Below are 12413 nucleotides of genomic sequence, written 5' to 3'. Positions count from 1 at the left end.
CACGTATTTACCACATTTTATGTTCCTATAGAGTATTGATTTATACAATAAAGGTCGTTTATTGGTAAACCAATTAATCTAATTACATAAACCACTTTTACAACTCATACAATGTGTCAAATGGGTGCTAAATAATACGAAGTATCCTGTCTATCATGTATACACATGGTAACAGTAGATCATGTAGTATGAAACTGTTTGATCACAAATCCATTTCACGTTTAACTGCCACGTGGTGGTCGCGTGTCTCAAAGATCAGCATGAAAAGAAACCAAGGAGCCACATTGAGGGTAAAAATATTTCAAACTGAAATTAATTAGTGTTCTACTAAAAAAATTCTACTAAAATAGTTTCGCCCTTGATCCTAATTCAACGTTGATGATTGCGAAGAGAAATGACACCGATTAGATTTTACAGTTAATAAATTCCTTCAGCCAGAAGAAACAAGAGAGGTGACATAAGACATGAGACAGATTTGTTTAGTTAGTGTGCTATAAACGTGTGCAGCTAGGTGGATTTCTTATGCATGTAGTGATAATACATGCAGGCTCACTTAATAACTACACTGATGATGTTGTGGGGAATACTCTTTGGAGGTTTGTTTGGCCCTTAAAAGGGCCGTTGTGTTGGTTGGTGTCAGGTGAGGGTCTTTACTTCTTGGGGGCCTTCTCGGTCTTCTTGGGCAGCAGGACAGCCTGGATGTTGGGCAGCACGCCTCCCTGAGCGATGGTCACTCCTCCCAGCAGCTTGTTGAGCTCCTCGTCGTTGCGGACAGCCAGCTGCAGGTGACGGGGGATGATACGGGTCTTCTTGTTGTCACGGGCAGCGTTACCGGCCAGCTCCAGGATCTCAGCGGTCAGGTACTCCAGCACGGCCGCCAGGTAGACGGGGGCACCGGCTCCAACACGCTGGGCGTAGTTTCCTTTACGCAGCAGCCTGTGGACACGACCGACCGGGAACTGGAGCCCGGCACGGGATGAGCGGGTCTTTGCCTTTGCTCGGGCTTTTCCGGCACCTTTACCACGTCCAGACATTTTCTAGGCTGATTACTTTCGAAGTCAGAAAAATCGAATAACCTTCAGTACGTGTTCCCCTGGTATATATCTCCAGACAGAGGACCTAAGGGAAGACAGATGTCTTGTTCTTCTTCTTTCGAGGCGCTTAATAACCCCTTCAACTCTTTTGAGATTCAGCGCCCTCTATTGGACAGCATGTCCAATAGCATGTCTTCCGTAAAACCTTTTTTTTCTTCTTTATGCAACGACACCAGATCGAGATCATCCCGACCAGACGTAAACATCTGATCCTGATACCAGCGCTCACAAATCATGCCTAAAGCTGTTAAAGCACCCAAGAAGGGCTCCAAAAAAGTCATGTCTAAGACCACCAAGAAGACTGCAGTCAAGAAAGTGGTGAAGAAGACTCCGGTGAAGAAAGCAGCCGCGAAGAAGACTGCAGCCAAGAAGGCCACGAAGTAAATCAGCAGGCCGGCATTCAAAGCACCAAAGGCTCTTTTAAGAGCCACCGCAACTTCCACTAAAGAGTCAGTATTACAGTTATTCTGTTGTTTTATTGAACTGTTTTTTTAATATATATTTAACTTTATAATACAAAGGGCTCAAACGCTCGGCAACTGATGAAACGACAAACATTTAAAAAATACACGCAGCACATTCAGAGACAAAAGCAAACTCCCGGAAAAAACTGCATTTAAACATCAAACACACTGCAAGTACAGAAACGAAGCTTAAGTAAAAAAAAAAAAAAAAAACACACATCCAGAAAACAACAACCAAAACAGAAACGCCCTTCAAGTTCCGCCCAAACGGAAAAAAAACTCCAGGCCTGTAGGGGGCGCTCTTTGGAGGTTTATTTAAAGGAGAGAGTAAGAAGAGACAGCTCGGTGTAGAAAGTTTCGTTCAGATGAAGAAAGACTCAGAATAACATCAATAAACACGCAGCGGATCCCACCGGGATTTAATTTAACTTAAAGTGCCTTAATAAGTAACTTAATGTCCCTGTACCCCAGATACACGTTTTTTACTTACTGGTGAACATCTTGACTCCTGTTAGACATTGATCAGGAGTTGAAGGAAACATTCAACATATTGAAGTGAAATCATTAACACCGATATGAAGAAAGGTAATTACTGTTAGGGTTGTACTTTAAACATGTTCCAGTTCAGAACCTCGGACAGCGACAGACATGAAGTCTACATGTTTAAACAAATATATATATATTTTTTACAACTGAACAAAGTGTGGGAAATTATGTTTACATCAGCACAAAAAACAACACTCATTCTGCAAATATGATAGCATAAATATGCTGAGAGAGTTTAATATTGGTTTTTATACCAGACTGACAAAAGAAGACAACATAAAACTATACAGGAACACAACAGACGATCTCTGGAGGAGACCGTCATCCTCGATGAGTCCCTGCGTGCTATTTTTAAAACCATATCAATGGTTTTAAACATGTCTGCAGATAATCAGAGGAGCGACAGTCTATGGACCCGAGAGCGCCCCCTTCCGGCCTCGGTAGGCATCACTAATCAATCACAAACATTATCTTCCAATAGACTTTACAGGTAGTTCACTGATGAAACTAGTTGTAAGAAACTCGATTTTAAAGTGTTTAAACATCTTCAGACTTTCTCTGTTTTTCCCCACACTTACACATTTCTAACCTAACATCCTTTTTTATGACACTTTTAACATTAAATTCGCTGTTTTACGTCACTGCAATCCCATTTATGATGTCAGCTATTTCAAATAAATCACTACTATCACACATGGAGGTGTGTTTAAGTGGGTTTGTGTAGAGAACAGAATGAAGATGTAGGATGAGGAGACGACATCGTGTGACACTATGATAGTTGGTCTTCTGATATCAGTGTCTTTCTGTTGTTCAGCTTTACGGAAAACATCTGCAGGACAGCGGAGCCACAGCCGACCGTCCCTAACTCTGGTATCAGTGTCACTGCTGTTTCTTTACGCGTTTGATAAACTAGATCAGCCTTTATAGAAGAGTGTGTGAGAACACCACCACCAAACAAAAGGTCTATGTTCATGTCCGAGTGTGTGTTTGTGTTTTTAATCCTTCAATGTAGTGATGAGTGAGTCCATGATTTAATTATCAGTGTGGCTTGGATTTCAGACAGTCATTTAGTTTCCAATAAATAGAATTAATTTCACGGACATACAGTATCTGCTTGATGACACTGTAAGTGAAGGCGTCACTCTCCCTGTTTTTCACATCTATAAAAAGGCACTAGTATACATTACTAAACACTATGTATAGGAACCAGACTGGAAGTGTTCAATGAGGAAATATTGTATAATTGTATTCTCAATTTTACATTTATATTGAACTACTCAGCAAATAAAGTAGTGCATAAAGAAATTTCAAGTTTGCAGGATTTTATTAATTGCAGCTGGAAGTAAAAATTATTTTATAAAAGGGGAAGACCTGCAAAAACAAAGGGCTCAATGTCATTTCAGCACCTCAGACAGGTCATGCACAACTTCCAGGAGAGGACAAGAAGCCTTAACATGATCCTGCGTGTAGCTGACTGATTTGAACGAGCTGCTCTTTGGACTAAACTTACCGTCAGGTCAGATTTAGCGCACGAGCGTCTGAAGCTCCATTTGATGTTCATGAATGTTGTAAACATAGAGAATAAATAGTTCTAGTGAGGAGAGACTCTTTAGTGGAAGCTGTGGTGGCTCTTAAAAGAGCCTTTGGTGTTTTGAATGCCGGCCTGCTGATTTACTTCTTGGCCTTCTTGGCTGCAGTCTTCTTCGCGGCTGCTTTCTTAGCTGGAGCTTTCTTCACCGGAGTCTTCTTCACCACTTTCTTCGGTGCAGCCTTCTTAGGACTCCTAGCTGCAGGCTTCTTAGCTGCCTTCTTCACCGGAGTTTTCTTGACTGCTGCCTTCTTCGGTGCCTTCTTTGCTGCTACTTTCTTGACCGGAGCCTTCTTCTTGGGTGTCGCTTTCTTGGCGGCGGGCTTCTTTGCCTTGGCTGGAGCTTTCTTTACGACCTTCTTGGCTGCGGGTTTGGCGGCTTTGGGCTCTTTCTTTGCGAGCTTGAAGGATCCTGCGGCCCCCGTGCCTTTAGTCTGGGACAAAGTGCCCGCTGTCACCAGCTTCACCACGGCGGTGTTGATGCGTTTGTTGGCCTTGCTCACATCCACACCTTTAGCGGCCAGTGCTTTCTTCACCGCGGACAAAGACGCACCTTTGCGCTCTTTGGACTCGGCCACAGCGCTCACGATGAGCTTCGGGAGGGACGGTCCTTCCGCCTTGGCTTTGGGAGCCGCTTTCTTCTTCGGGGCTTTCACCACCGGGGCTGCTGCTGCTGCTGGTGCTTCTTCTGCCATGATGATCTGTCAGTGGACGTGCGGAGGGAGCGACCGGAGGCGGGACTTATAGGAGCCATGAGAACCGTGAAGAGTCAATCCACACACACCGTCTTCCTCCTGGCTGAAATGTGGCGACACTTTGTGTTTTATCTTCAACTTTAAGGGGAGAAAACTCACACACAGAATCTGTTAGAACGAAAAAAAAGTCCCGTATCAGTTAGAAAGGCCTCCTCTCTGCAGACTCCGCTCATGTTGGAGGAGCAGGACTCTTTTATTTCACCACAGCAGCCTTCAAACCTCCATGATAGCCGCTCTGTTCGGACAACACGGGGGGATTTTCCCTCACATTTCGCTTCCTAAAATATTTGTGCGTGACTTTTGACATGTTTCACTGGGAATATGTTTAGCAGAGTGATCAGAGGACACACTAATACCAAAAATCCTCTGATCCTGTGATTATTGTCTTTAAATTAGGAGAGTTTTGTGTGGAGGTAAACACACGCAGACTCACAGATGATGTTGTTGTTGGTTTGAAGTCCAGGTCTGTTCAGATGATTTTAGAAGAAGGGGACAGAGGTAATATAGTACAGAATAGTACGATTTAACAATCTAAAGACAGTTCAGATTGAATGAATGACGTCAGTGTCAGTCTGACCCAGAGGCTGAGTAATTAATCACATCAACAAAGACTATATCGAATCAATGTTGGTCTTTACAATACGATTAGAATTAGTTTCAATTGATTGGTTTGTATTTAAATGTGTTTATTACACATTCAGTGTGTCTCTGTGTGTTGTTGTCCTACACGTGTGTTAACTGAGTCCATGTGCTGTAAACATGTTTTCATGGACAAACAGTATCTGCTTGATGTCACGGTCAATGAAGGCTTCAGGCTTCGGGATGTTCACGTCTGATTAAAGACACTATAGTGTAAATGAGTTTCAAACTAACTAATAACTCTAAATGTAACACCAAGTGTATGAGACCAACACAAACACACATCATGCTGTTCTACAGACTGAGATCAGTTTCATTGGACAGATATGTTTAACATACAAGGAATTTAATTTGGGCAGACTGTGCTCTCAAACATGAACTAATAAACATTAACAGGTGATTAAAGACTAATAACAAGACCACATAATAAGGTCCAGTGGTGAGTAGTGCAAAAAGGAGATTGAGTAGTCTCCTCTAAAATCACTGTATACTTACTAATAATATCAAATGAATGTCATTCTCCTCCGCTGAGCTCAGATCTTTCAGCATGGAGGAGAGTCATGCTTCCTCTGTACTAAGGATAATCTTTATTGATCCCCCAATGGGGGACATTTGTGTGTCAAGACAGCTCTAAAAATCAGTAAAACAGGGAATATAAACAGCATCAAATAGAAAAAAAAGAACAGCTATGAGTCAGTTTACATTAATTAAATAAAGAGATTAGAGAAAAATACAATAGACTTACATAATACAAGGTCTTTTTGTGGTTGTCTTGTAAACTACAGGTCAGCATGTTAAAATGATTTCTCTTCTGGTTCATATGAAATATATGATTCTACGTCTTTAAAAAAAAAAACTTTAGAAAACACCCTGACAATTACATTTCTTTTTGCTGCTCTGAACGTCAGTAAAACCTTGGTGAGGAGTAGAAAACACGTTTATTGCACATTGGTCGGGACCCAAACGTAGGCCAGGCCGTTTTCAGTGTGCCTGAAATAAAAGTGTTAAGGAGTCTGAAGTGCGTTTTAAACATCCCTCATTGTGTTTTTATTTGGACCGTCTGAGGCCCACAAAGCGCGCTCCTTCTGATCTGATGAAGAAGTTAGCCTTGAAGCAACCACTGCACAATGACTCAAGAATGTTTGAGTTTAATAAAACACATTCACATTTATTCCAGCACATACACGTGCAGTGGAGATAATTATAGTGGGCTGTAACATGAGTTTAGAGCTTGTATCAATTTACTGTGAAAAGTCAATACATGGAATATTTGCATTTGAGGTCTCTGAACCATTACAATCAAGTGTGACAACCAGTCATGTGCTGGCGTTTAATGAAGGATTAAACTCCTTAAAGATTTAATCTTTAAGGAAAAATCACATTAATACCACATGATCAAAAATCACATTAATACCACATGATCACCTGCATGCAGTTAGAAAAACGCAGGTGAGAGAAATCCCCGTCACTGCCCAGTCATGATTACATCTCATGTAAGCATACAGATTCAGACCAGTTTGAAGCTGCACTGACAGCTCATGCAGTTGAGTTAATCTGATCACATTTAATACAGACATTTCAGTTTGGACACAGTGGTTTAGTTGTGGGTATATTTAAAATACAATCCCGGTTTATTTAAATACAATGTGCGGTTTGTTTATTTTAAATGTATTCAATTTTAAACAAGGTGTATTAAGACTACATAAGTAGGACATGCAGCACCAACAGACAGTCTTGACCCAGAATCACCGGTTCGGTACTTTGATGGACTGAAGTATTGTTACTGACTTTAACGTAACTACATAGACATAATCAGCGCTCTCTTATGAGGAGTTGTGTGGTCCTTAAAAGGACCTTTGGGTTAAAGATGGAGGTCAGCGGGTTTACTTGGAGCTGGTGTACTTGGTGACAGCCTTGGTGCCCTCGGACACGGCGTGCTTGGCCAGCTCTCCGGGCAGCAGCAGGCGGACGGCGGTCTGGATCTCCCTGGAGGTGATGGTGGAGCGCTTGTTGTAGTGAGCCAGGCGGGATGCCTCCCCGGCGATGCGCTCAAAGATGTCGCTCACGAACGAGTTCATGATGCCCATAGCCTTGGAGGAGATCCCGGTGTCGGGGTGGACCTGCTTCAGAACCTTGTAGACGTAGATGGCGTAGCTCTCCTTCCTGGTCTTTCTCCTCTTCTTGCCGGTCTTGGTGGCCTTAGACACGGCTTTCTTGGAGCCTTTCTTCGGGGCTTTCACGGGATCAGGCATGCTCGCTGAGTGGTGGTCTCAAAATCACGTGGACACCGCAGCACGGGATTCTCTTTATATTTGGTCTTAATGCAAATGAGGATGTGCTGTTGCTCACACATGATTGGCTGAAACTTGTGCGCGGGTCATGCGTCATATGGAGTGAGCATGCGTCGTCTGAAATCGTTCACCATTAACTATCTCAGTAATTATTCTAGAATTTGCCATCCGCATGTACCGAGTAGGCCAACAAAAGCCCCAAGTTATCTTGAACCATTCACTGAACAGTTAAGACAACATTTGAAGACACATTTGAGATGGTGGAGGAAAGAGACTCTATGAACCCCCTCAGAGGGAATGACCCGTTTTAGAGACATACTCAATTTTAAAACGACTTAAACAGAATAGTGAAAATAACCTTCTAATTTTAAGCCTTGAGAAAGTAAAGACAAATATCCTTCTATTACAATCGGTCTATATTTACTGTGTAACAACAGGTATCTGTAAGTTAAAGGCCTACAAAGACTAAAGAAAATCCAATATTTAGGCCTTCCCTGTTATTTGTATTATTGTGTCTTATTATGAGTTCATACCTTTATCTTTTGACCTTCTTTACTTTGAGCTGCTCCGTCGTTGTTTGACGTGTTACCTTCATTTATGTATTCAAAGGCTTATTTTTTTTAGAACGTGCCGTTCATGAAAAGACTAAATATGTTATTCATATATTCAGTTAACACAAGCAAATTTTCATTCAGCCTCTTTTATACATTCCGTCAAATTTTAACATGGATTATGTGAGTAAGATTATGGGTTGGGTTTACTATTGAACAGATACGTGTCCACTTTAGGTTAACTACTTTGTATTTAGATAAATGACATACATGCAATCCTTCAAAACATGTGTCCGTTTTTGTGATCGTGTTTTATATTCACAGAAGAAGTCACCTTTCTGTTGGAGTCATTTGTTTTTATTCTGCTCTCCATGTGAAGCACGTCGACTTGGACATGAAGCTGTTCTCCCGTCGGAGACAAAATGACCCGATACATTATAGGAGGGTAAAGAATAGGACTCAATCAAAATACTTGTTTAGGTCAAGCGTGCAGCACTGCACGTCTACACTTCAATCACAGCAGCAGTGATAAGTGGTTGATACCTTCGAAAGACAGCCGGTTGAGAGAAACGAGTTCAGTCTCGTGAATCTTCTGGTAAGGTAGATGGTGTTAATGCTTTTCACGAGGCCCTTTGCGATGCATGACGTCACTACAAGTAAAGTCTTAATTCCATCATCTCCGCTACAGCGTAGACTCATGTCGCGATTTAACTTTTTCCTCAACGCAAATCACATCCTCGGTAAGACCGCTTATTGAAGACAAACAGGAGAGAACACTTTTCCAGGTCCAGTGGCTGGCTGTTAAAATAGACAGGTCTTCAAGAAGATGTCATGGTGCGACTTTCGAGATGCACATATGTAAATAGATAAGTAAAATATGTTAATAAAAGAAAACGAAAAAGAACACTCTTTGAAGTAGTTGGGTGGCTCTTAAAAGAGCCTTTGTGTTTGAGCGGGTCAGGATCAGCTTTAACCTCCGAAGCCGTACAGAGTGCGTCCCTGTCTCTTCAGAGCGTACACCACATCCATGGCGGTCACGGTCTTCCTCTTGGCATGCTCGGTGTAGGTGACGGCATCACGGATCACATTCTCCAGGAACACCTTCAGCACACCGCGGGTCTCCTCGTAGATCAGACCGGAGATACGCTTCACTCCACCACGGCGAGCCAGACGGCGGATAGCGGGCTTGGTGATCCCCTGGATGTTATCACGGAGGACTTTACGGTGACGCTTAGCGCCTCCTTTACCGAGTCCTTTACCTCCCTTTCCTCTTCCAGACATTTTCACACTTCAGTCAACAACAGCTGAATGATGCACTGCCTCAATTCACGTTTGGTTAAATCTGCTCTCTGAGAACCTTATAGAAGTCAGAGGTCTGCTCTTCTTCTTCTTCGGTCAGTCTTTAAAAAAACAACATCCTGTGAAGCATTAGCGCCCCCCTCTGAACAGAAGCGTGAATCAGGGCCAGCAGGACTCCTGTTACTGATCCACATTGACCAGGAGTTAAAGAAAACCTTCAACATGTTGGAGTGAACTCTTTAACACCAATATGAAGGAAGATTATCACCGTTTTTAATCTGTTTCTGAGTCAATGACTCATCATGCTGCAGCGGGGATCATTTCAGCACCTCGGACAGCGACGTTCATCAAAAACATCCAGGAGAGGAGGACAGGAAGTTCTAACAGCTTCATTTTTGTATTTGTATTCCTTTATTGCAGGTTTTAAGTAACATGTTGTCAAACTTAATGTCTCATTTTGTTCATCCAGCCACATTTAAACATTAAATAATCCTGACTCCTGTTAGACTGACTGAGCTCCACATTGATTAGGAGTTGAAGAAAACACTCAACATGTTGGAGTGAAATCATTCACACTGAAATGAAGAGAAATGATCACTGCTTTGATTGTATTTCTGAGTAAATAATACAACGTGCTCCTGTTCAGCACCTCGGACAGCGACAGCCAATATAAACACCAAGCAGAGAAGGACAGGAAGCTCTAACAGCCTCTTTATAAAAATCAGGAATGCATTTCAAAACAAATGAATTCATTAAAACATTACAACTGAGCAAAGTGTGGAAAAATATTATTTTCATCAGCACAAAAACAACAAAAAATCTATATATGAAATTGCTGAACAAAAAATTATATATATCTTTAAAAAATATACATTTGTCCCATTAAAACAAAAACAAAAGACACATTTCCCCACAAAAAGTAAGGTAGCATCACAACACTTAAAGTTGTGGGAATTAAAGAAAGTCCAAATGTATAGCTGTTTGTCTGTTTGACAGTGATTATGCATTGAAGTGGGGTCTCACATTTGTCATTAGAACAATTTGCCCTTTTTTTTCCAGCACCTCTGTTGTATTTTGAATTTGCAAAAGAAAAAAAATTATAGAAATGGAATAAAAATAAAAATATAAAGACATTACTTAAATGAAACAAATCTAGGACTTACAGCAGATCTTGTCTCTCACATTTTGTCTTGGAAACTACACTCTGGATGGTTGCTTAAACAGCACAATAAAACAGGATATAGACACAAAAAAGCAAGAATGGAAGTATAACACATGTCTGTCGATAGTATATTAAATGATCTGTGCACAACATAGTTTATTCTGTTAATGATTTTCAATTAGCCAGTTGACATAACATGTCTGATACACATTTTAATGCATGATGCAGTCACAGTTCAGGGCCCACAGACATGTCCTGAGCTGTGTTGTGGAGAGGTCTGTGATGTGGATGGCTGTGCTTCCCTCCTCTGTCTCTGCTCATTCTTATTACTTCAACCATGAACTATTCTTCAGAAACAACCATCCTTGTTTCAGAAAGAGATATAGATATATAATAAAGCGCCCTGTAAGATGGAGACATATGTTCATCATAGGAGGCGGTGGTGTGGTGTGTCCCTCTTTCTTAAGGAGAATATTCAGTCTTCCCTGTGAAATGATCTTGTAGTATTGATTGAAGATGAAGTTGAGGCTGTCTTTTTAGAGCTTGTTGGTTATTGTTGGCTGTATTTATAGACCACCAAATTCCAACATAAATCACTTCATTGATTTTCTTACTATCATGCTTTAAGTAAGATTTCAAATGAGAAAAAAACATGCTATATTATGGGTGATTTCAATATCAACCTCTTCAATTGCATTTTTCAGGACCCCTTTTCACAATTCTCAATCAGATACAGAGGACCCCATTGTTGGAATAATTTACCCAACTCTGTTAGAACGAGCACCAGATTCAACTCATTGAAAAAACAAATTATGTATTTCCTGCTTGGCCAATTCAACAATACTCCATCATAATCATTATTTTGCAAGAAGTGGTTATGTTGTCTTCTTTAATGTCTCATCTTTCTAGTTGTGTTTTCTTTTACATTATAATGTATGTTTTCTGGTTAGCTATATTATATTTTCTTGGACTAGTTTAATAACTTGTTTCTGTGTTACCCGTTAGGAGAGCCACTCAACAAGCCCCTTTGGGTTTAATTGGCTTCTTCAGCACATTTCTTTTAGACATCTTCTTTCTTGTATTAACTAATCATTCTGTCCCTCTTCTGTTTGTATTTTTCATTTGATCTATTTTGTGTTTGTTTTAAGTAATGAAATATAAAATAAAAAAATAAAAAAATAAATTCCTTTAAACATTTTGCACCATCTAAGGTTCAAACTGCACTATTTTCTATCCAATTGATCTGACTGGTTGAAAACAGAACATCAACAGTGTGGGTCATGTTTACATGAAGGATTCGGTGGCTGCTCTTTAGGCTGGACCAGGTGAGAACCACTGGACTAACACATTTTTGAACGTAAACAATTTTGCCGCCAAAGCTGCTGGTTCAAATTTTAAAACAAAACAGAACTTTGTCAGGTGTTAAGTGTAAATATTTAAAACACAACAACAAATAGAACAAAGGAACTTGAAATCAAAGCTAAATGGAACGTGTACGCATCATACGTACGCATCACAAAGGCAGTAAGAGGTCTATAGAAGGCAGACACTATTCAGAGGTCATTAGTGATACACAGCAGGACAGACACACCTTGAAGTCTCAGCCAAGGCAGACCACTGATACACACTACATCTGTTATTCACAGATACACTGACTCTAGACACCGCAGGATTTCTTTGACACTGGTCCTACAAGCTAAAGAAAATGCAGCAAGTGCAGGATTCAGGAGAAAACATCATGACTTATGAACCAACAGTCCAATGCAGATGTCGTGCAAGAGAGTCGGGGGAACTGAAGGATCTCCGTCGTGACAACAGGAAGCTCATACATGACTTGTGGGCGATGGAGAAAGAGTTAATTAAAGAGAAGAAGCTCAAAGACCTTTTCATCGACAGGAGTAAAAATCAGAGAAAAGAGCTGGAAGATCTGTATTTCTACAACGATGACAAACAACTTTGCATGACGAAGGTAAACACCCTGGTGAAGAGAAATAAGAAGATCAACAGTAGGAGAAATCTTGAGG

General features: G+C 40.9%; 4 protein-coding genes across 4 annotated transcripts; all 4 read right to left on the bottom strand.

Annotated features, from left to right (window-relative positions):
* Positions 1–598: 598 nt before the first annotated feature.
* On the bottom strand, positions 599–1097 carry LOC306824196 (histone H2A-like). The gene has a single exon (XM_079344231.1). It carries the CDS (start codon positions 1032–1034, stop codon positions 651–653), a length of 384 nt encoding a protein of 127 aa, XP_079200357.1. The 5' UTR covers positions 1035–1097; the 3' UTR covers positions 599–650.
* Positions 1098–3431: 2334 nt separating this feature from the next.
* LOC306824195 (histone H1-like) lies at positions 3432–4685 on the bottom strand. The gene has a single exon (XM_079344230.1). The coding sequence runs from the start codon at positions 4385–4387 to the stop codon at positions 3776–3778; it is 612 nt and encodes a 203-aa protein (XP_079200356.1). The 5' UTR covers positions 4388–4685; the 3' UTR covers positions 3432–3775.
* Positions 4686–6894: 2209 nt separating this feature from the next.
* LOC306823934 (histone H2B 3-like) lies at positions 6895–7353 on the bottom strand. The gene has a single exon (XM_079343871.1). It carries the CDS (start codon positions 7336–7338, stop codon positions 6970–6972), a length of 369 nt encoding a protein of 122 aa, XP_079199997.1. The 5' UTR covers positions 7339–7353; the 3' UTR covers positions 6895–6969.
* A 1448-nt stretch (positions 7354–8801) lies between these two features.
* Positions 8802–9306, bottom strand: LOC306824510 (histone H4). The gene has a single exon (XM_079344688.1). It carries the CDS (start codon positions 9207–9209, stop codon positions 8898–8900), a length of 312 nt encoding a protein of 103 aa, XP_079200814.1. The 5' UTR covers positions 9210–9306; the 3' UTR covers positions 8802–8897.
* Between the last annotated feature and the right edge of the window lie 3107 nt (positions 9307–12413).

The sequence above is a fragment of the Symphodus melops genome (assembly GCF_947650265.1).
Source record: "Symphodus melops genome assembly, chromosome: 5".
NCBI classification, from domain to species: Eukaryota; Metazoa; Chordata; class Actinopteri; order Labriformes; family Labridae; genus Symphodus; species Symphodus melops.
Note: the sequence above shows the minus strand (reverse complement) of the source record. Positions and strands in the feature narration are given on the sequence as shown.

Excerpts from the sequence above, each read along its gene's own strand:
- LOC306824196 (XM_079344231.1), bottom strand. The coding sequence starts at position 1,034 with ATGTCTGGACGTGGTAAAGGTGCCGGAAAAGCCCGAGCAAAGGCAAAG.
- LOC306823934 (XM_079343871.1), bottom strand. The coding sequence starts at position 7,338 with ATGCCTGATCCCGTGAAAGCCCCGAAGAAAGGCTCCAAGAAAGCCGTG.
- LOC306824510 (XM_079344688.1), bottom strand. The coding sequence starts at position 9,209 with ATGTCTGGAAGAGGAAAGGGAGGTAAAGGACTCGGTAAAGGAGGCGCT.
- LOC306824195 (XM_079344230.1), bottom strand. The coding sequence starts at position 4,387 with ATGGCAGAAGAAGCACCAGCAGCAGCAGCAGCCCCGGTGGTGAAAGCC.